The 26,483-nt window shown below is 53.9% G+C and overlaps 2 protein-coding genes across 5 annotated transcripts in view; both read left to right on the top strand.

Annotated features, from left to right (window-relative positions):
* The window catches only part of DOCK6 (dedicator of cytokinesis 6), a 41,558-nt gene extending 39,416 nt beyond the window's left edge, over positions 1-2,142 (top strand). For all 4 annotated transcript variants that reach the window (XM_053658200.1, XM_037131375.2, XM_037131374.2 and 1 more), the window contains 5 exons: positions 144-380; positions 677-820; positions 901-1,007; positions 1,178-1,339; positions 1,750-2,142. In XM_053658200.1, the coding sequence (XP_053514175.1) occupies positions 144-380; positions 677-820; positions 901-1,007; positions 1,178-1,339; positions 1,750-1,792 (693 nt within the window). In that variant the 3' untranslated portion in view covers positions 1,793-2,142. The remainder of the gene's footprint in view (positions 1-143; positions 381-676; positions 821-900; positions 1,008-1,177; positions 1,340-1,749) is intronic.
* Positions 2,143-4,147: 2,005 nt separating this feature from the next.
* On the top strand, positions 4,148-25,935 carry KANK2 (KN motif and ankyrin repeat domains 2). Its single transcript, XM_037131380.2, has 12 exons — positions 4,148-4,348; positions 5,281-5,395; positions 5,834-7,072; positions 15,854-16,021; positions 16,118-16,220; positions 17,133-17,372; positions 17,969-18,056; positions 18,577-18,796; positions 19,617-19,759; positions 21,183-21,383; positions 21,462-21,551; positions 23,656-25,935. The coding sequence occupies exons 2-12, from the start codon at positions 5,359-5,361 to the stop codon at positions 23,707-23,709; spliced, it is 2,583 nt and encodes an 860-aa protein (XP_036987275.2). The 5' UTR covers positions 4,148-4,348; positions 5,281-5,358; the 3' UTR covers positions 23,710-25,935.
* Positions 25,936-26,483: the final 548 nt, after the last annotated feature.

Here is a 26,483-nt window from a genome sequence, read left to right as displayed (position 1 = left end):
TTGGGAATTCCAGATGTGAAACTCACAGACCCATGGAGGCCCAAATCCCTTTTCTCCAGGGATGGAGCCCTGCTGGGAGGCTGGCAAGTACTGGGGGGGATGCTGGGGCTGTGGGAACCTCACCCCTGGGCCTTGTGCCCCAGGCCTACATCCAGATCACATATGTGGAGCCACACTTTGACACCTATGAGCTGAAGGACCGGGTGACCTACTTCGACCGCAACTATGGGCTGCGCACCTTCCTGTTCTGCACGCCGTTCACACCCGATGGCCGTGCTCACGGGGAGCTGCATGAGCAACACAAGCGCAAGACACTGCTGAGCACAGACCATGCCTTCCCCTATATCAAGACACGCATCCGTGTGTGCCACCGGGAGGAGGTAGGTGGGCACCCCAAACCCGGATTGGGAGAGGTGAGGGGACTCCCAACTCCAACCTCCAGACCCCAGTCTATAGCCTTATATCTCTACCTCAAGACCCAAGTGATCCAAGGCTGGACCTCAACCAGACCAAAAGCAGCCTAGCCAGGCCCTGGCAGACCCGGGCAGGCGGGAACTCCAACACACCATTCGTTATACAGCCACTTAGACCGCCCTCCCACACCAGCTGCCCTAGGCTGGTTTGGGTCAGGATGTCTTCAGACCCCAACCAGTGCATGCTGCCCCTGACCCTGCAGACAGTGTTGACACCGGTGGAGGTGGCCATCGAGGACATGCAGAAGAAGACACGGGAGCTGGCCTTTGCCACTGAGCAGGACCCACCCGATGCCAAGATGCTGCAGATGGTGCTACAGGGCTCTGTGGGGCCCACTGTGAACCAGGCATGGCCGGGAGGGGATGCAGGCTGCCCAGGGTCCCCCCAGGGTCCATGCAGACCTCATAAGGCCCTCCCACCCTACAGGGTCCTCTGGAGGTGGCCCAGGTGTTTTTGGCAGAGATCCCAGAAGATCCCAAGCTTTTCAGGCATCACAATAAGCTACGGCTCTGTTTCAAGGACTTCTGCAAGAAGTAGGCCTCACCTCGCCTATTAGAGAGCTCCTCCAACCCCCATCATGGCTCTCTGCCTATTTCACCCCCCATTCTACCTCCTGACCCCACCTTATGGACTCCTCTGCCTATCTGGTCTTGCTTTCTCTTCCGGGTGCCAGTCTCTGAGCACCCTGCCATCTGGCCCTCAGGTGCGAGGACGCACTGCGGAAGAACAAGGCCCTGATTGGGCCGGACCAGAAGGAGTACCACCGTGAACTGGAGCGCAACTACACCCGCCTACGGGAGGCTCTGCAGCCCCTGCTCACCCAGCGCCTGCCCCAGTTGCTGGCGCCAACCACAGCCAGCTTCAGGTGCCTGACCTGGGCTCCCCCCACACCCAGAGAGGGCAAGAGCAGGCAGTCACAGTTTGGGGATTGTCGTGCTCATCAACATGTGCATTTAGCTCTGCACACAAGGATGTGACTACTTGGACATGTACACAAATGTACTCTGGGCAGCCATTTTGAATCCTGGTGGGTCAGTTCCCAGACATGCAGCTTCATCTTCCTGAGCCTCGGTTTCTACATGTATAAAATGGGCATGATACGACTTTCTGGTGGGGGTTTCCAGGAGAGAATCTGAATCCAAAGCCAGATCAGAATGGATGTGAGGGGAGCAGGGAAGACCCCAGAGGGAGCTGTGATGGAGGAGGAGGGGGAGGACTGAGCACTGTGGAGTCTGGGGCCCTGTTCCATGTTGACCCACCTCATTCCTCCCCCAGGAACTCCTTGAACAGAGCAAGTTTCCGGAAGGCTGACCTCTGAGCTCATGGCCTGAAACCACACCCAGAGGAATCGGCACCCTGGCTTCAGCTATGTGCTTCTCTGGGAGTCTGTCCTGCAGCCCACTGGGGGTGACCACAATGCATGTGGGGCTGGGCCCTCTGTTCCTGTCTGTGCACTGATACTTCTTACCTTTTTTAATTTAAAACTTTTTTAATGAGCAGCTTGTGTGGTGTCATCCCTGGGGCTGGGTGCACAGTCTGTCCACACACCCTGATCTCCGACAGACACTGAGACCATATTGGGTGCCAGAGACGGAGCAGTGATGACTGATGACAGACATAAATGCCTGCCCTTGTGGGTGGAGAAGGCAATACACAAAATGTCACATATGTACTTGGGGAAGAAGAGTAACATTTATTATCATTATTATTTTTAAAGGAAATTTTATTAAACTCTTGCTGAGTGCCCAGCCCTGTACTAAAAGGCTCCCAGAAAGACATTGCTCCATTTATGGGTCTTTATTCCCAAGGCAACTCTAATAGGCCCCTGCCTCGTGGTTAGTGAGTCTCCTCAGCAGTGGTGTCAGGCACACTCTTAACCCCATGTTACAGATGGAGAAATTGAGTCACTGAGCACTTAACAGCATGGTGGGGCTGGGACTGGAGCAAAGTCTGGCTGGTCAGGGAGCCCAGGCCTTAAGCGCGGCCTGTGCAGCCTTGAACTGACCCAATCCCCTCCCCGCGGTCACGCCACTGTGTACCAGGCCTGCGCTGGGCTGCTTCCAGCCCTGGGCTCACGGGGGGAGGGGTGACCTGCCGCCGCTGCAGCGCCCGCCCTCCGCGCCCTCTGAGATCGGTGGCCAGGCCAGTCCCGCCCCCTGCAGCGGCCCAGCTGCAGCGGCGGGGCGGGACAGCTATGGGGGTCCCTGCCCTGGGGACTCGTGGAGGGGAAGCTAGGGGACAAGGCTGGATACCCCCACACGCGCGCACACACCTGTTGTCCAGGTGTGATCGTGGCCGCATGACCGCATTTCCTCACCGCTGCCCTCCGCGCAAGCGACTGGGGGCGGGGCCGGGCCTGAGGGGCGGGGTCATACGGGCGGGGCGGGGCCACAGCTCTGGGCCCGGAGGCCGGGCGGCGGCGCGCGGAGGACGCACGGGCGGCGGGACGCTGGGACGGCATCGGCCGGAGCGCGGGAGGCGAGTAGGACCCGGGGTCGGGTCGGGGTTCGAGTGTGGATTGGGGTTCGAGTGTAGTCCCTACCCCAACCCCAACCCCAACTCTGGGCGTGACCTCGCAGGTTTCGACCAGCCGCTGCCTGCAACTCCACCATCTCAGCCCAAACTTTACGGACTTTTGAGTGTCTCGGTCCCCTTGTCTCTGCACCGTTCTCATCTTTGACTCGTGTCCCTGCTTCTTTCCCGCAAGCTCGTCCTCCTCCTCCATCTGTATATCTAGCCCTGCCTCTCCCCATCACTGCCTCCCCTCTGTCCCTATTCCCCACCTCCGCCCCCTCTCTACCTATTCCCTTGCTCTCACCTGCTTCGCACTGCGTGGCCAGGCCGGAGCCAGGCCCCAGGCCCCAGGCGGCGGGAAGGCGACCGGGAGTCCGGCTGGGCTGGGCCTTGCCCCGGCGCCTGGGCCGGTGTGGGGAGCAGCAGCTGTTTGCCATTAGCCGGGGTCCCCGCAGGCCCCGCCCCTCCTTACACGGGTGGGGTTCCTCTCACCCCCAACTTTGGGGCGGGGAGAGAGGCGGGAAGACCCCAGAGATATTCAGGCAGGTCTGCGAGGGGATCTCTAGGGAGATCCTGTCGTACATTCGGGCCCACCCTGATGACCCTGAAGTCCTTCCTTGAGTCTCCTACCTTGTCTCCTCTTTAAGTGTCCTAACTTTGTCTCCATCTTGTGTCCCCTCCCTGGCCCCAACGGGTTCCACAGAAGGAGAGGGGCCTCACCCCTAGATATTTCCACCTCCAATCTGCTTTCTCCACCTGGAGTCACCTGACCTCACTGAGAATGGCCCGATGGCTGGAGACTCCCAGACCTCAGTGTCTATCTTGGAAATGGGTAGAGGGGTTTGGAGGGGAGGAATCTGCTAGGCATAGGTTCCAATCCAGGACCAACCACTTCCGGGTCCAGTGACCCTGGGCAAGTCACTGTGCATTTCTGTGCCCCAAGATTCCCCATCTGGTCATGTTGTCTGGTACCGGGATCATTATTGTGGTTATTACTATTGTTATTCACCCCGTCCCTGTCCACCTGCTGGGACCCCCACAGACTATTACAATCCTGGTCCTTCCTCCAGTCCGGTCCCCAGAAATTATTTTTAACTTGGTTGTGCAGGGGGTGAGTCTCCAAGTAACCTGGACCTACTTTTGGACCATGTATTCCAGGCATTGCAAGACTGAGAAGTGAGGATAGAGACGTGGAGAGACAGGGAGAGAGAAGTAGAGAGAGAGAGAGAGAGACGCAAAGAGACATGGGAAGAGGCAAAGCAAGACGCTAAGCAAGAGACACGAGAGGTGTGAGAGAAGGAACAGCTCCACAGCCCCGCCTTCATGCCCGGCAGGTGCCCCACCTGGCCCATCCTCCCAGGTACCCACAGCTCTGGCACCCACAGGCCAGAAAGGGTCCTCCCTGGTGGTGGGATGGGCCTGGGCCTCTAAAGCAGGGTAGCTGAAAGTCAGACAGCAGGAAGGACTGGCTAAGCTCAGGCGGAGTATTTGGGATGAAAGGACCCTGGCTGGACTCCAGGGTTGGGTGGGTGAGTTAGTGAGAGGCCCTGATTGTCCCTCCCTTTTGCAGCCTCCAGGCGCCCCCTCTTACTTCCTCCTCTCACCCCCATGACTTCCCGGGCCGCCTAGCTCCTGGGCACCCCCCTCCCCAGCCGGACATGGGGGGGGGGGAGGCAGGAAGTTCTCGTGTAGCCCGGCAGTGAAACTGTTTATTTTTAGAGAAAATTGTTTCCATAAAGGGGAAAGGCTTTGCTCCTCACTGCCTCCCCTTGATTTTCCCTATCCCTTCTACCCCAGTTGTCCTGACCCAGTTTCGTTTTGGGGTCCCCTACCCTAAGCTGTAGCTCTCTTTTTGTCTCTGGGTCTCAGATCCTTGCAGGATAGCCATCCCCTGTTAGCACCCCAGCCCCTGCCCACATCAGTCCCCATCTGTCCAAATAGCCAGCGCCTGGCCCCGGGCTGAGGGAAGGGGGTGCATGAAGGATGGGGCCTGTAGAGCTTGGGGCCCCTGGCCTGGCAGCCTTGTGGAGGCAGGGCTGTGAGAACAGCTGGAGCTTTTCCAGGGACCGGACAGATGTGCGGGCAGGCTGTGAGGTTTGGTTTCTTTGTTCTAGACCGCAGGGGGGCCCCCCACTTCCCCCTCCACAGCTTGGCTGGGTTTGCACCTATGAGAGGGTCTGTACTTGAAGATCAGGGTGTTGGGGAGGGTAGCTGTGGACGGTGGTAGTCACATCTCCTCTCCCGCCCCTGCAGACCCTCCTGACTCCCGTCTCCATCACCCCTTCTCCCCAGGTAAGCCTCAGCCTGTGCTGAAGGCAGTCTGACTCAGGGCCTCCCAGTGACTCCTGAGGAACATCTGCAGAGGGGAGGATGGCCCAAGTCCTGCACGTGCCAGCCCCCTTTCCAGGTCAGACCTCTGGAGAGGAAGAGGGCCCTGCCCAGGGGTTGGAGGGCAAGTGGTGGGTAGATGGGCCTGTCCTGGAGGCCTGAGTGGGGGAGAGGGGCCTGAGGCTGGGGGAAGATAGGACCCTACCTGCGATGGTGGGCTGGGGGTTGGGGGTTGGCACCGGGATTAAGGGTGGAACACAGCCCTCCCTGAGGGCCTGAACAGAGACAATTTGGCTCTGCCCTGGAGGGTCTGAGAGGGAGACCCCACCCTGTCCATTGGGGTGGGAGTGGGGGCAGGGGCAGAGCAGGCTGGAGACCCGGTTGAGCAGTTGAGGGCCCCAGTGGGCTCCCAGCCCTTGGGCAAATAAATCTTGACTCCCCTCGGGGGCATTAGTCGCTCCTCCACCCCAACCCAAGACACCAGTGATCAGAGGTACTAGCATTTCTCCCTCCCCAGGGACCTCAGGCCCGGCCTCCCCTCCTGGCTTCCCTGCCAAGGAGACCGACCCTCCCTACTCCGTGGAGACGCCCTATGGCTACCGCCTGGACCTGGATTTTCTCAAGTATGTGGACGATATTGAAAAGGGCCATACGCTGCGGCGTGTGGCCGTGCAGCGCCGGCCTCGTCTCGGCTCGCTACCCCGAGGCCCTGGCTCCTGGTGGACCTCCACTGAGTCACTGTGCTCTAACGCCAGTGGGGACAGCCGCCACTCTGCCTACTCCTACTGTGGCCGTGGCTTCTACCCACAGTATGGTGCCCTGGAGGCCCGAGGCGGTGGCTTCAATCCTCGGGTGGAACGCACCCTGCTGGATGCCAGGCGCCGCCTTGAGGACCAGGCGGCTGCGCCCACCGGTCTGGGCTCCCTGAGCCCCAGCGCAGCCAGCTCCACCAACTCGCTGGTGGGTGTGGGCCTGCCGCCCCCAACACCACGGGGCTCAGGAATGTCCACGCCAGTGCCACCTAGCGCCGGGCACCTAGCCCACGTTCGGGAGCAGATGGCGGGTGCTCTTCGGAAGTTGCGGCAGCTGGAAGAGCAGGTGAAACTGATCCCTGTGCTCCAGGTGAAGCTGTCTGTGCTGCAGGAGGAGAAGCGGCAGCTCACGGTGCAGCTCAAGAGCCAGAAATTCCTGGGCCATACTTCAGGGGCTCGGGGCCGCAGTGAGCTCTGCCTTGACCTCCCCGAGGCTCCCGAAAACCCAGTAACACTGGAGACTCGGAGCGTGGGCACCTGGGTTCGTGAACGGGACTTGGGTGTGCCGGACGGGGAGGTGGCCCTTGCTGCCAAGGTCGCGGTGTTGGAGACCCAGCTCAAGAAAGCGCTCCAAGAGCTGCAGGCAGCTCAGGCCCGACAGGCTGGCCCACAGCTTGGCCCCCAGCCCCACCCCCAACCCCAGGCCTGGCCACCGACAGACAGCCCAGTTCGTGTGGACACTGTCAGGGTGGTAGAGGGGCCTCGGGAGGTGGAGGTGGCAGCCAGCACAGCTGCTGGGGCCCCTGCACAGCGGGCCCAGAGTCTGGAGCCCTATGGGGCAGGGCTGCGGGCCCTGGCGACCTCTGGAGGAACTGAGAGCCGCGCTATGTTCCGAAGCCATGAAGTGGTGGAGACAGTGCTGCCCTCGCCCACTGCACCCACTGGCAATGTCCACTTGGTGAAGAAGATCAGCATCACAGAGAGAAACTGCGATGGGGCAGCAGGTGAGCCGTAACGGGCAGGGGAGGACGGGGGGATAGGGGAGGGCTCCCCTTTCTTCATCTGAACAGCAAGGTTCAGCTCCAGTCTTGACCTTCCACCAGACAGTTGGCTCCCCATCTCAGAGTCTCTGTCTCTTCATCTGCAAAAAGGGGACAGAATTGTGCCACTGACTCAGTGCTGTAGGGAATCATGCTGAAAAATTGGGTGTCCATTAAATGAATGTTCTCATGTCTCCACATCATAAGTGTCCAGAAAACTGAATATTTTGCAGGGAGAGAATCCCCAAGACTGTTGGTTTGCTGAACAGAACACCCTCCCTGTTTATTCAGTAAGTGGCAGGAACCAATCTCAGACTGGTTTAAGTAATGAAGAGGAAATGTGTTGTTCATATAATTTAGGGATAGCTTCAGGCATAGCTGGATCCTGGTGCTCTGGAATCTCTAACTTTCTCTTTCTCTTCCTCTGTGCACCATGGAAGCTTCTCTGTCAGCCCAGCAAAGGTGGCCCCACTACTGTGGGAATCAGTGCTTGCAGCTCTGAAAAGGGTGCCCCCACCCCAGTCCAAGTATTGCTGATAAAAATCCCATGGGGGCCAGTCATTGGCTGGTTTGGGTCTTATGCCTAATGCTGATTTAATCACTGTCCCTCACTGCCTAGCCCCTGGGGTGAAGGAGCCCCACCCCACTCCCGTGTTCAAGTCCTGAGGGGTGCTCCCTGGAGAAGTGCTGACTCCTCATGACAAGAAAGGGGATGTGGGATGTACAGAATGACAGCTGCCCCACCACCACCACCCTAAGAGCCCTGGGTGAAGCTGCCAGAATGATTCATAATAATAACAGCTGTTCTCTATCATAGACACCAGCCTGGTGCTGGGTGCTATGCTCAGTGTCTTCCCCACAGAGGAGCTAAAGACAGGGAGCTGTGTAGCCAGGCAGCCTGGGTTGAAACTCCACTTCTTGCTGCATGTCCCCAAGTGAGCACCTTCTCTCTAGGCCTCAGCCTCCCCGTCTGTGAAGTACCATAATGACAGTCCCCACCTGTAGGATGCTTGTGAATTAGCACACACAGTAAATAATCAGTGCTTGTTTCTGTGTCTGCCGATGATTTTCAGGTCAACTCCATTTATAGTTGGGGAAACTGGGGCTTGGGGAGAAGCTGCACTTACCCTGTGCCACACAGCCAGGAAGTGGCCGAACCAGGATCTAAGCCGAAGCTGGCCTGAACCTGCAGCAGGGCTCAGAGATGGAGCCCAGGTTCTCACCCCAGCCTCAAATCTAAGGTGCCCAGAGCCTCGTGGTGGGACTGAGGGCACAGCTGGAGGGTGGGGAACCAGCTGTGTTTTCTCGCTTTTCCATGTTGTTCCTGGCCAGCTCTGGGCACCACCCCTCTGTTTTGTATCTATTCCAAACATCCAGCCCTGCAACTCTGGCCTTCAGCCAGGGGCCCTGCCTGGCCCAGCCTCGGGATCTCTGAGAGGCAGCCTCCATTCCAGACGTGCCTCCCAGGGCAGCCATGGGCCTCCTGCTTTTAGGACACACAGACATAGTGATGTCCCTACCCTAAGCAAACTGCCTCCCCAACAGTTCTTTCTTGTGTCTCACTTAATTCCATCTTGCTGCTGCCAGTCCCAATGTGCTAATATATTAGCATAGCAGGGGGTAGGCCCTGAGGTGAGGGCAGGCGTGGGTGCCATGGTGTTGAACAAACTGGGATTGGATGGGGCCAGTGAAGCAAGGTGCTGGATAGCCTGAGCACCAGGGGTGGGTCCTGCAAAGTTCATATACTGGGGAGGAGCAATCTAGGAAATAAAGTGAAATATCAGGAGGACTTGACAAACGTTTGGGCCATGTATTTGCTTAGGTGAGTCAGCTAGATGCTTGGGTCAGAGAGGGCCTCCTAGAGGAGGCAAGGAGGAACCCAGCCTCTGCCTTGTAGAATTTGCTCACTGTGGTTGAAGGGGAGCAATGGTAAGTGGCAGTCTTCCCCTTGGGCTAGGAAAGGCAGGTAGGGCTACAAGAGGCCTGGAGAACCCCAAAGTCCTGTCCCCTAGCCTGGAGAAGCCACCACAACTGATCAGTGGAAGAAGGGGCAGCGAGGCACTTGTATCCCTGGGGCCTCGCCAAGGCTTAGAAACTTCCTCTGCACTTGTTCGAAACCTGTTGCTATGAAAGCAATTCCCATTCCTCATAGAAGCCTTGGGAAATACAGAAAAGTCTAGAATACAAAACAAAACCCCATAAACCTACCACCGCCAAACACAGCTGCCACCAACACTTCTGCTTCTTTCCTTCTGAGTGTTTTAACACAGAAAATAATACGTATTTTTCAACTTTGGCAACATGGAGCTGGTGGAATTTGGCATTTCTCTTTATTTTAAAAGCATTTACGCAGCCCTTGCTATAGACCAGGGCATTATTTGACTCTTCTTACTTTAATTCATTTAAACCCCCAGCGCCTCTATGAGGTGGGGTGGTGTTCTTAATCCCCATGTTATAGATGAAGAAACTGAGGCACAGGCAGGTTAAGGTTTATAACTGTGGATTTGCCCACAGTCCTCAAAGTCAAGATTTATGATTCCTTTAATTTTGATTTAATATTATCCTAGGGACATTTTCTCATGTCATTAAGAATTCTCGGGATGTGCTATTTATTTTTGAACAGCCATATCATTCTTTACACTCAAGGGCACCACGTAGACGTCCTTAAAGGAACCGTTCCTTCATGTCCAACGATCTATTTTTTCAGCACAGATTTTCGAAAGGGTGTTTTTGACAACCTCAAAGTCTGCTACCGAATTGCTTTACAGCCCCATGGCTTCAATTCCCTTCCGGCATTGGGGGTGGGTGGCTGAGTAATTTACATTTTTAACAATTTCTTTGATTTTATTTATATATTTTTAAAGAGGAGAGAGAAAGAGGGGGGAGGGAAACATTAGTAACATTGATAGGTTGTCTCTCGCACACCCCTAACTGGGGACCAGGCCTGCACTCAATCCATTGATCCATATCAGCCAGGGCTGACAATTTTGTTTGGACTTATGGGCCGAAACCTGAATTAATGACACTTCTTCTGCCATAGTAACCAAACTGCTATTGTTTTAACTTTACCTTTATTTCATCTTCATCTCCACCCTCAATGATGAGGATCAGTAAATATTTTTAGCTTCTCGGACCATATGATCTCCATTGCAATGACTCAGTTCTGCTTAGTTCTTTCTCCCTCCCCCAGCTTTATTAAGGCATATTACATACAAAAAAATGTAGATTTTTAATGCATACCTTTTGATGAACTTGCAGCCTCAATTCTGCCTTGGTAGCATGAAAGCAGACATAAACGCTATAGGTATTAATGAACAAGCATGGCTCTGTGCCAAGAAAATGTCATGTGTTGACACTGAAATGTCAATTTCATGTAATTTCCATGTGTCCCAGATAGAATCCTTCTTTTAATTGTTTTTCCAACCATTTAAAAATGTAAAAACTGCCCACAAGCCACAGTTGGCTGATGTCTGCCCTATGTCATTCTCTCACACCCATCACCGATTTCCACCCCCACCCCACTTAATACCATTCCTGGCAATCCACCTTCCAGAAGCTTATTTAGACATTTGAGTGTCCTTGAAAAACATGCGCTGTACGTGTTTAATTTCCTAAAATGGTATTGTGCTTCAGAAAAAAACATTTTTTCCTCTGTATACACTATTTTTGAACTTCCCTGATGTTTAGAAATCTGGTTTGTCACTTCTAATGCCCTAGTGTGTGCCCCACTTTTCCTATTCGATCCCCCTCTTGGTCGGCCCCCGGGCTACTTCCAACTCCTGACCTCTCTGAACACTGCTGGGACTGTGCTTTCCCGTTCCCTCCAGTGGGCTCACTGGGCCACAGGAAACGCACAGTTTCACAAGTTCCGTCTGGCCCTCTCTGGAAAAGCTGTGCCTGCGCAACTCTCACCAGCCACACTCGGTCTGAGATGCCCGTATCTCCACATTCCCACCAACGTGTATATGGGCAATACAGTTTTATATGTTCGAATGTTTTGCCCATCTGGCAGTACAAAGTGGCATCTCCTTATTTTCATTTGCATTTCTTTGGTTTCTGATGGGGTTTGGCATCACCATATGTGTTTGATAAGATTCCTCTGAGGCTCACTTTTTGGTTGCCTTTGTCCTTTTTTCTTTGATGGGTTTTGAGAAGTTCCTGGGAAGGAACTTGCCAGAACAGAGGTTGTTGGCCTTGGGCCTGTGGGCCAAATCCAGCCTGCTACCTGTGTTTATATGGCTCACAGGCTAAGGATGGTTTTTATGTTTTTAAATGGCTGAACAAATACGAAATTAAAGTCGATAACACAGCCATGCCTATTCATTTACATACCATATAGAGCTGCTTTTGCAGTATTTTCAACTGAGACCTTATGGTCTACATAGCAAAAATATTTACTGTCTGGCCCTTTAGAGAAAAAGTTTGTTGATTCTTTTTTTTTTTTAAGATTTTATTTATTTATTTTGAGAGATTGGGGAAGGGAGGGAGAAAGTGAAGGAGAAAAACATCAATGTGTGGTTGCCTCTTGCGTGCCCCTTGCTGGTGACCTGGCCTGTAACCCAGCCATGTGCCTTGACTGGGAATCAAACCCTTTGGTTTGCAGGTCTGTGCTCAATCCACTGAGCTACACCAGCCAGGCTATATATTTATTTTTAGAGAGAGGAAGGGAGGGAGAAAAACATCAATGCATGGTTTCCTCTCATGAGCCCTGTACTGGGACCTGGCCCACAACCCAGGCATGTATCCTGACTGGGAATCAAACCGGCAACCCTTTGGTTCGCAGGCCTGTACTCAGTCCGCTGAGCCACATGAACCAGGGCAAAGTTTGTTGACTCTTGTTCTAGAAGATTATCACTTACCCAGTCTGTGTTCTTCTATTAATTAACTTTGTGTGTCTTTTGATATTTTTACTGTTGGTTTGTTTTTATCAAATAGAAATCGTAAAGTCAAATATAGTTAAACTCATTGCATTTTAAAATTTTTTCCATTTTTATTGAAGTATAATTGACATATAACATTCTATTAGTTTCAGGTATACAAATTAATGATTTGATATATATATATCTCGAAATGCTTACCACAATGAGTTTTGTTAGCATCTATCACCTTACAGAGTTACAGTTGTTTTTTTCTTGTGATGAGGATGTTTAAGGTCTACTCTCTCAGCAGCTTTCAGACACACAGCACAGTATTACGAACTAGAGTCACCACGCTGGACATTCCACTCCAGGACCGGTCGAATTTAAAATCGGAAGTTCGTACCTTTTTACCCCCTTCACGCATTCCCTGCCCCCACCCCTGGCAACTGCTGATCTGTTCTCTTTATCTGAGTTCACTTTTATTAGATCCCACAAATAAGTGAAATCATCTTGCATTTTTCATATATGGTCTGTGTTTTGAGGAATTTTTTTTTATATTTGCAGTTTTATTTGTTGAGTATCTCTTTTCCCATTACAGCTGTCATTTAATATTATATTAGTTTCAGGTGCACCGGCTAGTGGTTGGACATTGAGGAATTTTTAAAGGAATCTTTCCCCTTCCTGAGGCCCCCAGTATTCTACATTTTCTTCCTGTGGCTTTGTAGTTGTGCCTTTGTATCATTCCTTCAGAGTTTATCTTCTGTGTGAGGCCTGGGGTAGGGTTCCAGCCAGATTTTTTTTCTTGGCTAGAGTAATCTGCTTTTCCAGCGCCACGCCACAGAGCCCACCCTCACCCACTGGTTTGTGGACGCCGCTCTGTCTTCCCTCCAGTTCCCTGGGAGGCTCGCTCTCCTCGTTCCTTGGGCCCGTCTGCTGTCGTAACAACGCCCCACTGTCTGGACGGCTCTGGCTTTGGAATGTGTTTCACTCTCTAGGCTGGGTTCCCCATCTCTGCCCATTGTTTTCTTGTAAAATTGTCTGAGTTAGTCATGGATTTTAGTTTTTCCATATAAACTTTGCTATCAGTTTGCCCCATCCCCCAGTGAAATAATAGCAATAAATATCATCCTTTTTATGACTGTTACTGTTACTTTAGCATTGTGGTGTCTGACCTTGCCCTCGCACTGGAAGGAGCCACCCAAGCTTTTGGAGGCAGTGCCTGCTTTGCCCCGGGGGCAGAGCGGGCCCAGTGCTGCTCCATTTTATGTTTTTCGTTGTTAAAAAATTGTGCTGAAACACATATAACGTAGAATCTATCAGCCGTTTTTTTTTTCCTAATATTTAATTTATTTATCTTTAGAGGGGAAGGGAAGGAGAGAGGGAGAGAAACATCAATGTATGGTTGCCTTTCGTGCATCCCCTGCTGGGAACTGGCCTGCAGGGAACTGGTCTGCAACCCCGGCATGTGCCCTGACTGGGAATCGAACTGGGATTGTCTGGTCTATCAGCCGTTTTTAAGTGTCCAGATCAGCGGCCACGTTCTTTGTGCAGTCACTGCCACCACCCGTCCCCAGAACTTTTCCTTCCTTCGACTGAACCTCTGTCCCCAGTGAACACTAGTCTCCCTCCCCCGGCCCCGGGCTCCCACCGTTGGGCTTTCTGTCTCTGCGGATCTGACTGCTCTGGGGACCTCCCGTACGTGGGATCACACAGTATTTGTCCTGTCGTGCCTGGTTTATGTCACTCAGCAAAATATTGCTTTACCCGATCTTTTCGACCCTCCCAGGTGCTCAAATCCGGGGCGTGAGTGTGGGGCCCACACGGGGACTGTGAACTGGCCGTCTGCCCCCTGACTTGTTTCACTTGGCCACGTACTATTCTTGTTTGTTTCATGTGAATTTTTTGACAAGGTTTTCTTAAAAAAAAAAAAAATAGAGGTTCATGTGAAAACCAGCTCTGGAATGGGCCCGGCCGGAGCCGCGCCCTGGGCTGGAGTGCTGTCGGCGCGTTTGTGGCCAAGTGTCTCCTCTTTCCTCTGTGCTTGTCCCAAGTATTTACTCCCTGTTCTTGAGTTGAGTGCTGCCCTGGGGCTTGAGGAAGTAGTTGCTGTGTATGGCAAGAAAAGTTTTCACTGTTAAAAAGAATTCAGATGAATTGCTCTTTGGAGCCCATGGTCAGTGGCAGGAAGGGGACTTCCTGGGGAAGTGGTGACACGGAAGCCACACGTGGCCTGGGGGGGCCCAAACTGCTCCAAGACTTGGCAGCCACTCAGTGGCAACTGGGCTTTTGTTCCTGGTCCGGGCTGGTGACCTGGGCCTGGAGCTCCCTGCCAGCTGCGTCCCCAGATGGATGGTGGGCAGCCTCAGGGCCTGGTACCCACAAAGTCGTCTTTGTCCTTAGACCAAGCGAGGTGGGCTTTCTAAAACAATCGTGATAACTTCCCGTTTGAATCATTCTGAAGTGGCCAGTTCAGCAGCATTCAGCACATTCACCTGCTGTGTGGCCGTGACCGCCACCCAGCAGCTCCGAAACTGTTCCATCGTATGCCAGATGGAAACTCCGCCTGCTGGGGTTTTAATTGGCATTTTCCAATAGCTCTGTTGTTTCCTTTTCCTTTTTAGTAAACTAACACCTGCTGAAAATTAAGTAAAGGAGAAAAAAAGGTGCCCTGGCTGGTGTGGCTCAGTGGATTGAGCACCAGCCTGGGAACCGAAGGGTTGCTGGTTCAATTCCCAGTTGGGGCACATGCCTTGGTTGCAGGCCAGGTCCCAGTAGGGGGCATGTGAGAAGCAACCACACGTTGATGTTTCTCTTCCTCCCTCTCTTTCTACAGCATAATCCTGCTTTAAAAAAATCATAATATCAAGTCTCATCAAAATATAGTTTACAATTCTCTTGAATTAACATGCTTCTTTTTTTTTTTTTTTTTTTAATTTTATTTGTTGATTATAGAAAGAGGAAGGGAAGCCCTGGCTGGTGTAGCTCAGTGGATTGAGCACAGGCTTGCGAACCAGACAATCGCGGTTCGATTCCCAGTCAGGGCACATGCCTGGGTTGCAGGCCAGTTCCCTGCAGGCCAATTCCCAGCAGGGGACGCATGAAAGGCAACCATACATTGATGTTTCTCTCCCTCTCTCCTTCCCTTCCCCTCTAAAGATAAATAAATAAAATCTAAAAAAAGAAAAAGAAAAAAAGAAAGAGGAAGGGAGAGGATTAAAAAAAGGATGTTGACTTGTTATTCCACTTACTTATGTATTCATTTGTTGATTCTTGTATGTGCCCTGACCAGGGATCGAACCACAGCCTCAGCATATCTGAGGTGATGCTCTAACCAGCTTAGCTACCAAGCCAGGGTCAGGCAGATGCTTCCTGTGCAGTCTTGAAGTGCAGGCGTTGGTCTAAGCTCTTCATCCCACCTTCACACTGTCTTTAGCCTGCATGAGATGCCAGGAAGCAGGAGTGTTGTGCTCCTGAGGCACTGAGAGGTTATGTGACTTACCTGAGATCCCACAGCTCGCTCCTAGAAGACATGATTCCCTGCGATGACCACCAGACTCAGCTGTGAACAAGCCTGGTTTCCAGACAACACTTAGTATGTTGTCAGAGAGGCATTGTGGGGTCACGAGGTCTTCCTGTCCCTGACCGGCATGGGGCGGGCAACAAACCAGGGTTGGAATCAGATTCTGCTGCTCAGTCGAGGGGCAACCCTCTGGTGCTTCAATTTGCTCATCAGTAATAATCCAGCTTCTCCTCATGGGTCGGAAAGATCTGATAAAGTCATGTAAGAATTAGCCCTCAGAGCCCCTGACTCCGGGAGACAGTTATCATCACTGGTTTTGCTTTGTTGTTGTTACCTACAGTGAGTGCCTCTTTCCTGTGCCTTCAGGTCTCCCCCAGGCTCCTGCAGAGCCATCCTCGTCACCCCCAGGGCCCGCGGCAGCCTCCCTGGCACAGCCCAAGAAGAATGCAGGCTGGGTGCCCACCGGCAACACTACCAACAGGGAGCCCACCAGGCAGGCAGCCCCACGTGAGTCAGAAGAGGCCAGAAGTGGAGGTGAGTGGGGGTGGCCGCCAAGAGGGATGGAGCACTGGAGGCCCAGGCATGGGGTCTGGCTTTAGGATACCCTGGTGACACCACCCCTCCCCTCAGGTGGGCTGCAGGAGGGCGTGCGGTCCATCATGAAGCGGAAAGAGGAGCCTGCGGAGCCCGAGGCCCCCCAGCAGAGCCTCCAGTGCGTGGGAGTCAACGGAGGGTGAGAGGAGCCCCCACCCCACTCCCCAGCTTCCACAACCCTGTTTGTTCCAAGAATGTACCAAGGACCTGGTCTAAGGCCCTCACTGTGATTCATTCATTTAAATAAAGCAGAAGAGACAGATGAAGAAACTGAGGCTGAGCGCCTCGCTGGAGCTCAGCTGGCGATCAGCAGTCAGCCTCGGCGCCCTGGCTCCCAAGCCAGTGCTGCCAGTGCTGCCATTGCTACCGCACTGCACTGCCCCTTGGAAGGTGCCAGACTCAGCTCCCCACCCTGATGAACTGGCCAGGCCTCGGGCCCTGATGGGCAGTTTCAGCAAGGTGGTTGGAGCAATGACTGATGGGGACACTCAGGCCGTGTGGGATCTGGGGGAGGTGTGGGTGCCTGCCAGGCGGTCCCTGAAGGAGGGGCACATGTGCTTCAGGACAGCAGGAGCTAGCAAAGGGAAGCGGGCGGGTGAGGGGCCTCTCCTGCTGGGGAGCACAGACCGGATAAAGGCTCAGAGGTGAGAGGAAGCAGAGTGACATGGGACCTCAAATGCCAAGTAGCTCAGACTTTGTCCAGATGAAGCAAGAAGCATGAGGGTCCCATTTGAGGTGGGGTGAGAGTCCGAATCAGTAACACCTGTGTAAGCAGCACAGCATGTGAGAAGAATCGAAGGGTAGAAGGGAAAAGCAGCAGGCCCCCACCTCCCCCACAGTGTGATCCCAGGCACAGCTAGTGTTTACTGAGCACTTACTCTGTGCCAGGTGCTGTAGGCCACACTCCTGCAGAACTGTGAGGTCCATACTGACATTATCCCCATTTAACAGATGAGGAAACTGAGGTCCAGTAGTCAAGCCCCATGCCCCTCCTCCACCACCCCATCCGGCCCACAGCATCTCTCCCACTTTGTCCATCCCCCTTCCCCAGGTGCGAGTCCTCATCTGAGGACTCCAGCACAGCAGAGAACTTCTCGGACAATGAGAGCACGGAGAACGAGGCCCCAGAGCCCAAGGCAAGGGTGCCAAGTGTGGCCGAAGCTCCCCAACTCAGGCCCATGGGGACAACAGTGACCAAGAAGAGCCGGGAGGAGTGCCAACTATCTCGGGAGTCTCAGCACGTGCCCACAGCTGAGGGGGCATCAGGATCAAATGTGGAGGAGGAGATCCGGTCAGTTGTCTGTGTGGGAGGCAGAGCCAGGGTTGTGTATGGGATAACCTCAAATCCCATCTTCCAAGCGTTTCGCATGAACATCCCATCAGTCATGCATACCTTAGTCTAAATTAGCAGAGAAGACCTTTCTCCTTCTGAGTATCTTGAAAGTCTAGAGACTTTGATGAAGGACATAATGGGGGCAGTTTGAGCTGTTGGGTTAAGATTTAGGGGGCAGGTAAAAGTACTTAAGCTACATACATTTTTGGGACATGTTTACCCCAGCTATTCATTCTATTTATTCCTTTTTGTCCTTGATGAAAATCTGACATTGGGAAAAGATTTTTCCATCTCCTCCTTCGCCTATGTGAAGTAAACTAACTTGTGTGTCCACTTTTATGGTCTGTTCCTCATGTCTGCCCCATGGGGTATATCGTATTACAAAAATTTGTTCCTGGGGAAAGGGGCCTCTGAGGTTGCACCACTCAGGTGAGCCCTGGCAGGCCCGAGTGAGCGCACAGTGGAGCCCACTGACGCCCTCTTGGAGCGCTGCAGCCAGGTATGGGAAGTCAGGGAAACCAGAGGGCTGAAATAAACCTCCTCTCCCTTGGCAGGATGGAGCTGAGCCCCGACCTCATCTCAGCCTGCCTGGCCCTGGAAAAATACCTGGACAACCCCAACGCCCTCACTGAGCGGGAGCTGGTACAGCAGGGCCTTGGGGCTGGGAGGGTTCTCCTTCCCCTGCACCCTGGCTTTTCCTCAACCGCAGTGCCTCCCTGGGCATGCCTTGGGGACCCTGGGAACTTGGGGGAGTATGCTTGAGTCGTGGGCCTAAAGAGGGCCCAGGGCTGTGGGGAGGGGCCCAAGGATGACTGCCCGCTGGAAAACGGTCTCGGTTCCTGGTCCTTCCAGGGCTTGCGGGAAGGGGCTGCCCTAGTTCCCTGTCCCAGTGTCCACACATGCCTTTGAAGGCCATATTCAGGACGGAGACCTCTCAACGTCTGGCAGATCTTGGATTACAGTGTCTACGCCTCCTTCTAGGGTCCTTGTCTGGGCTGGGGATACACTTTACTCCAGGGGCCTGACTGAGTGGTTGCCCACGCTCCCCCTTAAGGCTCAGGTTCAGGAGAGAAGTATCCACACTCCCCTCCTGCAGCTTAGCCCCGGAGAGTGTGGGCTACCAGCCACCCTCACACCCCTCTCTTCTCTGATCTACATCCAGAAAGTGGCCTACACCACAGTGCTTCAGGAGTGGCTGCGTCTGGCCTGCCGCAGCGATGCCCACCCTGAGCTTGTGCGGCGCCACCTGGTCACGTTCCGGGCCATGTCGTCGAGGCTGCTGGACTACGTGGTCAACATTGCCGACAGCAACGGCAATACCGCGCTGCACTATTCTGTGTCTCATGCCAACTTCCCGGTGGTGCGGCAGCTGCTGGACAGCGGTAGGCCCAGCTGGGCCGGGTGAGGGGCCTGGGGGAGCGGGCCAGCTGCCTCCTCAGGTTGGTGGTCTGATGGGGAAGACATGGCCTTCCCAGTCTAGTGGAGGAGACACCACCCTCCCAGTCTGGTGAGGGTGATGCAAGCCCTCCCTACTGCCTCAGAATTCTGAAAAGGGCAACCATGGTCTTGGGGAAAACATGCAGCCCTTCACAATCCACATGGACCCCTGTATGATGGAGTCATGCCTCCAGAACCCTAGGCTGTGGGATGGACAGTCCAGGGCTTAGAGAGAGCATGTGGTTCTCAGTTCAGGAAAATATTTTCCTTTCCCGGCTCTGCCTGGGAAGACACAGATCCTAGTCTGATGAAGGAGGTAGAGCCCACAGACTGATGGAGGAGACCTAGGCCATATGAAGGGGACTGGCTGTTCAGATTAACCAGGGAGACACAGCTCTTACTCTCAGCCCTAAATGTGGGTGCCAGTGTCGGGGCCCCATTCTGATGGAGGAGTGGAATGGCTCCACCTGTAAATGGAGTGGGCCCATTCAGCGGAGCCACATCCCACCCCCAGGGTGTCAGAGTGGGGACGGACACCCTGGGGCAGAATGAGGTCCTCAGTCGGAGAGAAGGGAGGAATTAGGCCCAGAACTGAAGGAGGAGATGTGATACCCAGGGCTTATTATAGCAGAGTGAAAAAGCTGTCAGTCTGATAGCAGAGATGTAGCCTGGTCCCTGGGGACTCTCCCCCAGCCGGGAGGCAGGCCTGGCCTGTGCAGCACCAGCATGGTCTTAGGGCTCATGTTCCTCCCCTCCTCCCCGCAGGTGTCTGCCAGGTGGACAAGCAGAACCGTGCTGGGTACAGCCCCATCATGCTCACGGCCCTGGCCACCCTGAAGAACCAGGATGACATGGAGACTCTCCTGCAGCTCTTACGTCTTGGAGACGTCAATGCCAAAGCCAGCCAGGTACGGGCCCCTGGAACTACAAACATGGGCAACCCTTCCATTTACTCATTCCTGGCTGTGTGCCAAGCCCAAACTCGATCTTGTTCTATGCCCAGGGGACTGTCCCCACTCCACAGGCAAGGATACTGAGGCTCAGAGAAGCAGAGTCATTTCCTCAAGGTCAGATTAGAGGAGGGGGGATTCAAACCGAGGGGTTCTAGCTCCAGAGCCCTGTTCTTATAACCTGCCCTCCAGGCTGCCTCTGATGCAGGACCTTCTGGTGGAAACTGGTGGGGGCTGGGAGAGGACGTGGGGATCCTTTGTTAATCTGACATGTCACTTGGTAATTCACTGGGCAGCAGGTGGGTGCCAGGGCTCAAATGGTGGGTGAGCAGGCAGTCCCCACACTCCTGAAGCTCACTAGCCAGCTGGGGGCCCTGAGAGCTAAGCATATTAGGCAGCCTGAGGCTGAGCGTGCAGCCGGAGTCAGGCCGGGCCGCCGCAAGCCACCGGAGGCCACAGCGCAGAGCGGAGGGGATCGCAGCGGCACAAACGCAGAGAGGAGGGAAGCAGGGCGCTCGCTGCAGGGGCATGTGAGGGCAGCAGACCCTGCTGGCCTTTCTTACTGATTTCATTGTTTTAAGTAAAAATAATTTCTTGGTGGTTTACTTTTTTTAATTGAGGTGAAATTCACTTAACACTAATCCTTTTAAAGCGCACAGTTCAGTGCCTTTTAGCACATTTACAGTGGATGCATCCGGCCCCTGTATCTACTCCCAGAACCTTTCATCACCCTAAATTTAGGAAACCCCGCACCCGTGAGCAGTCACTCCCCACCCGCCTCCCCCAGTCTGCTTTGTGCCCCCACGGATTTCCCTGCTGTGGGAATTTCATGTAAATGGAGTGCAGTAGCGCGTGTCCTCAGTGCCCGTCTTTCGCTGGGCGTAGTGTTTTCAAGGTTCATCCGTGGTGCGCTGCGCATTAGTTCTTTGTTGGATTTAAGGCTGAATAACATTCTATAGGATGGATTTACCAGTTTGTCTATCCGTTCATCTACTGGTGAACACTGATTTAATTTTTATTGACATACAGAACAGTGTACAGATCTTAACTCAATAAATTTTTACGTGTATTTACACCTGTGAGTTAGGCACTTGCTTTAGGTGGGTGCGGGGGTGGAGAGGCAAATGGCTTCTCCCTGAGGAGGAGACATTAAAGCTGAGACCTGAAGGGTGTGAAGGAGGCAGCAGGCAGGGAGGCACCAGCGGTGCGGAGGCCCGGTGCTGGGAGGACCGTCTGAGACGCAGGAGTGGGCCGGCGAGGGCAGTCCGGCTCTTAGCAGGCTCTTAGCATCCGACCTCTTGGGCACCATGAAAGGCCCGGAGCCACGGTGACGTACCTTGGGGCCTGTGCAGTTCATGAGCCTGTTCCTTGCCCTGCGCAGGCGGGGCAGACAGCCCTGATGCTGGCGGTCAGCCACGGCCGGGTGGACGTGGTCAAAGCCCTGCTGGCCTGTGAGGCAGACGTCAATGTGCAAGATGATGACGGCTCCACAGCCCTCATGTGCGCTTGCGAGCACGGCCACAAGGAGATCACAGGACTGCTGCTGGCGGTGCCCAGCTGCGACATCTCGCTCACTGACCGCGTGAGTCCACACTCGGGTGCCCCTCGGGGAGGGCGAGAGCTCAGTGCCAGGTGTTGCTATGGCAATGATGCTTTACAGGACGGGAGCACAGCTTTGATGGTGGCCTTGGACGCGGGGCAGAGTGAGATTGCATCCATGCTGTACTCCCGCATGGACATCAAGTGCTCGGTGAGTGTCAGCCCGGGCAGGGCAGGGGCAGGGGCTCTGCGGGGGGCAGCGTCCATGGAGAGCTGGTGGTGTATGTGTCCCGAGCCAGGGACTTAATAGTCAGCTGCTTGTCGAACCTTCCTGGTGCCCCAGGCAATGAGTCACAGAGAGCTGAGATGACATGGTCGTGGTCGGCCTGACAGCATTTGAACCCGGGTCTGTCTGGTTCCAGATGCTCCCAGTCACCACTGACTCATTTGAGAAACGCGTAGCACCGACTGTCTCTGGCCCTGTTCTCGGCCCTGGCTGTCGCAGTGCTGAGCAAAACAGAAGTCTCTGCCCTGGCAGAGCAGACATTCTAATAAAGACAAAATAAGCAGATTATTGTGTCATAGCCAGAGGACGGTGAGTGCTAGGAAGAAATATAAAACAGGATATAAGGGACAGGGAATGACAGATGAAGCACTGACATTTGAGCCAACACTTGAGGAAGTGTGGGAGCAAGTTATGTGGCTCTGCAGGCAGAAGGAACAAGCAGTGCAAAGGCCCTGAGGCAGGCACATTCCTGATGTGTCTGAGGGAGGAGATGAGGGCAGGGAGGCCACGCCACAGATCACACAGGGCCTTGTGGACCACAGCAAGGACTTTGGCATTTACTTAAAGCCCGTGACAGTATTAAAGGTCTTGAGAAGTCTCACTGTAATGAAACCTAATCTGTCTGGGTTTAGCCCAGCATTTCTCTTATTTGACTGCAGAAATCTGGGTTTCTTTCCTGTTACCAAAAAAATCTGAAAAAATCTTTCCTGTTAGCATAACACTCTCCAGAAGCATAATAGGAGGACAGTATTGATACTAGCTGGGTCCTACATGCCTGATGGAGGCAAAGCCCTTCCAGAGGGACCGCCTGGTCTGACAGAGGAGACAGTCCCTGCCAGTCTGGTGGGGGCACAGGCGCAGTCCCCGCGGGTTCTCATGCGTGATGCAGGACACAGTGTACTAAGCGTCTGCAGGGCGTGATTTCTTGGACCTTTCACCATAACCCAATTTGTTTGCATTAAGTACTATTATTATTTGCACTTTTCAGGTGCGGAAGTTAAGGCTTAGAATGGTTACATCCCTGCCCGGTTCAAGGTCTCTCAGCCAGGAAGGGGCCAAGGCCCTGGGGTCCGTCTGTCTCCAGACCTGGGGCAGGAGCCTTGCCGCCCTCTCCTCCTCACCCCTGCCTTACACTTGCCCTGGCTTCCCTGGGGCACATCTGGGACCGGGTTCAAGGGGGACATGGTGGGTGTGAACCACAGCAATTCCCCAGACGGTCCAAAAGAGGGAAGGTGGCAGTCATACGCTGTCATGTTCCGCCTGGCTCCCGGGTTCTTCTGAGGCTCCGAGTGGTTCTGGCTTCAGGACATCTGGGCCTCAGTGGTGATCTCCAGGATCACCTGGAGATCAGCTTTGGACTCGGTTTCCTCAACTGGAAGATGGGGGCAGTGGGGCTGGTGGTGCCATGCTCTCCGATCTGCTGCTGCCCCCAAGGACTCCAGTCTTTCATCTTTGTCTGCCTGGACCACCACCGTTGCCTCCACCCTTGGCCCCCCAGCCCCTGGCTCCCACTCTTACTGTCCCCTCCAGTCTGCTGTCCCCACAGCAGCCAGAGGGCCATGTGGACCCTGAGTCGCACACCTCTGCTCACAGCCCTCTGCGTCTCCCGCCAGGCCCGTGCAGCCGTCCTCCCCTCCACCCCACTGTCCGTCCTCTTCCCTTGCTCACTAAGCTCCAGCCACGCCAGCCGGTCACTCGCTGCTGCACTTCAAGGTCTTGGCACTGTCTCTTGCCGCTGCCGAAATGCCCGCTCTGCCTCCTCGGCTGGCCCCTCAGCATCATTCAGCTCAGACATCCGCCTCCCTGACCACCTGCCGTCCTTGCCGTCCCTTTTGTCACTCACCCCTGATGAAAATCCCCTGCTGCGTGTATTTATTTGCTGCTTTGAGGCATCTCCCCCACAACATCGCTGCCTTGCGGCCACGGCCACGGGGTCCCAGCCCCCGGTTCACTGGCCGCAGCCACAGGGCTAGCCAACGGAGCCTCCGAGGCAAGGATGCCAAACAAGGGATTCTGCTTCTCGTTTCAGTTTGCCCCCATGTCAGATGACGAAAGTCCTGCATCGTCCTCGGCAGAAGAGTAGCCACGAGGGGAAACCAGAGGCGCCTGCCCTCAAGGGCCACTCAGCCCCAAAGTGCACAGTCCCTCCTCCCTTCTTCTTCACCCCTGGTCCCCTCCTTGGCCAGCCCCCACTCGTACCCACCAAGGCCTAAGTCTCAAAAGCAAGTGGGTTTTTCTTCTGCTTCCCAGGGGGAGTCCCCAGCAGTGACACGACTCCAGCTTAAAGTGGATTTTTCCCAGTGCCCCAGTTCAAAGCAGCCACAGTGCAGACCAAAGCTCCACTCTCGTCCAAGTGGCGCCAGTGGCCGATGCCGGGGCCCGGCTCCGTGGGGAGCATTGAGAACAATCAACTGGCAGTGAGGGGTGGAGGCAGGGGTGGGGCGGGGTGGCGTGGTTGTGTGTTTGAATCATGGTCGGGGGAGGAGGGGACATATTGTTGCCAAATTTGAAAGTCACTGGAATTGCATATTTTCCTTTTAATTGTGAATGTTGTTAAGCACGGGCGGCATCTGGAGTGGCTGAATGCCTCCCTTGCCCCCACATTTAATGGTCTGGTGTATAACAGCTTTTTGTCTCCCCCAGCGGCTTTCTTGGGGGGGAACTTTGGTGTGTTCACAGAACAGATTGTGTCCGTGTCACCTGGAGTAGGAAACTAGTCTTTTCCGCTTGCTGGCTGCCACTGCCCGAGTCACCCCCATTCAAGTGGCGGGAGGGGCCTCAGGACCCAGCAGCCAAGGTGTGTCAGCTGAGATGTGTGAGCAGTTCATGTCAAGAAGGCACTCCCAAAGCCAGCCCTTCCTGCACAGAGGCCCCAGCAAATATTAATTTTCCTAGAAAATCCCTCAGACCTGGAGACACAAGCAATGAATCTTGTTTCCAGAGCAGCTGCTGAGTGCCTGGGCTTAGAACCCGGGTTATGGGCCGTCCTTACCCGCCCCAGACTCCGAGATTTCTCTCTTCAAAGGAAAGAAAACAGGCCATGTGCTCCTTGGCAGCGCTCCGCACTCCAGAAACCCCATGTGTGTGCGATTAAAAGCTGGCTGCCCCCGAGGGCTCCCAGCGCAAACTTAAAGAGGCAGGGCTTTGCCGAAAACCAAACAAGGGCCAGCTGGGTTTTTTTTGTTTTTTTTTTTAACCTACAGGCTTTCCGGAGCTGCCTGGAGCAGAGCCTGCTGGAAATAGGGCTCGCCAGACACTCACAGTTTCCTTAATGGCCTGTTTTGTCCCCAGAATCTCAACATAGTTCTCTTTCCTCTTCCTTCCCTTTGTGCACCAAAAAAGAAAAGGGGTTGGTTCCCATCCTGAAAAAGTGCCTTTGTGCAGGGGAGCAGGACCCCTAGTTAATAGGTGTCCTGCCCTCTCTGTCCAGCTCTCAGCTCAGCCTCCAGGGCGGGCGCCAGACCACAGGAGGGCAGATCAGGCCCAGTGCTCATGCCGGCTTCTCTCCTACAGAAGTGGTTTTCTTGGCCGAATGGGGACTGCCTTGCTTTGATTTTGATTGAAGGGATCAAAATCTTTTTGACTTTGTATCTAAAACAAAAGAGCTTGGATGGTTAAAGGAAGGAGGCACTGCCGTGTGTGTGTGTGTGTGTGTGTGTGTGTGTGTGTGTGTGTGTGTGTGTGTGTGAAAGAGTTGGAGAGAAAGCAAAACCAAACATGCCTGTGTGTGTGTGTGTGTGTGTGTGTGTGTGAAAGAGTTGGAGAGAAAGCAAAACCAAACCTGCCTGTGTGTGTGTGTGTGTGTGTGAAAGAGTTGGAGAGAAAGCAAAACCAAACCTGCCTGCGTGTGTGTGTGTGTGTGTGTGTGTGAAAGAGTTGGAGAGAAAGCAAAACCAAACCTGCCTGAGGATGGCCACTGGTGACCGAAGGGAGGCTACAGCCTTGGGCAGCCTTGGGAAGCGGTGCGGACTTGTGCGCGGACTTGTGTGCCTGGGTGTTCTGGCCTGGAGCCGGGGTGTGTGTTTATTTTAAGGTTCTAGAAATGGCTCATTGACACACCACCCTCTGCGCCGATAAATCCACATCTGTCCATGTGTTCCCCTCTCGCTGGTACCCACTGGGCTTGGCGTGGCAGGCTGCGGGTGCTCTGCCTTGGTCCTCATTCTCTTCTCATGTGTATTCATGGCCTTGACTTTCCAGCCACGGTACGTCCATGCAGACAGTATTATACTTAAGTGAAGTATTCCCTTTTGTAACCATTTTTTAGAAGGTAAAGGAATTTAATAAAGCTACCTTATGATAATGCCAACATCTGTCTGATCTTGGTCTTTGATCTGTGTCTGATCTTTGATTCCTCTTTAAGCTTTAAAGTAGATACCCCTTTCTAACATTATTTTGAATTTCAAAGCTACCTACAAAAAAGTGACAAGACTGTAAAATAAACTCCCTTTGCTCTGTCCTCGACCAGCACTGTCCCATTCCGTGGCCAGTACACATACGTGGCTTATTTCCATCAAAATGTAAACTGATTAACTTGTGCCTGGTGCCATTCCCGGGGGGCTGGCGGCTGTGGTTTGGGCTCCAGGGACAGAAAACACTGCCCCTGTGGCAGAAAGTTCTAACAAACACCCGCAGTGAAGATGTCACACCAAGTCTTTGCAGGTTATTTTTTCCTGAAGATGGAATAATTCATAGCGATTGTAAAAGGCAAAATTTGAACAATACAGGAATGTTTGGCAGAGTGGAGGGTGCCGTGGTCTCACTTAGTATAAACACCCACCATTGCCAACACTCGGGAGTATCCCCTGCCAAACCTTTTTCTAATAGTTTGGGTCTTAAAATATTCTGTGTTGGGGA

Source organism: Artibeus jamaicensis, unplaced genomic scaffold, assembly GCF_021234435.1.
Source record: "Artibeus jamaicensis isolate MK-2021 breed Jamaican fruit bat unplaced genomic scaffold, CSHL_Jam_final scaffold_537, whole genome shotgun sequence".
NCBI classification, from domain to species: domain Eukaryota; kingdom Metazoa; phylum Chordata; class Mammalia; order Chiroptera; family Phyllostomidae; genus Artibeus; species Artibeus jamaicensis.
The sequence above is the reverse complement of the archived record's forward strand: the minus strand, read 5'-3'. Positions and strand labels throughout refer to the sequence as shown.

Bases quoted from the DNA above. Each gene is read 5' to 3' on its own strand.
- KANK2 (XM_037131380.2), top strand. From the start codon at position 5,359: ATGGCCCAAGTCCTGCACGTGCCAGCCCCCTTTCCAG. The intron at 7,073-15,853 runs GTGAGCCGTAAC...CTGTGCCTTCAG, and splicing joins AAACTGCGATGGGGCAGCAG to GTCTCCCCCAGGCTCCTGCA. The intron at 21,384-21,461 runs GTGAGTCCACAC...GATGCTTTACAG, and splicing joins ACATCTCGCTCACTGACCGC to GACGGGAGCACAGCTTTGAT.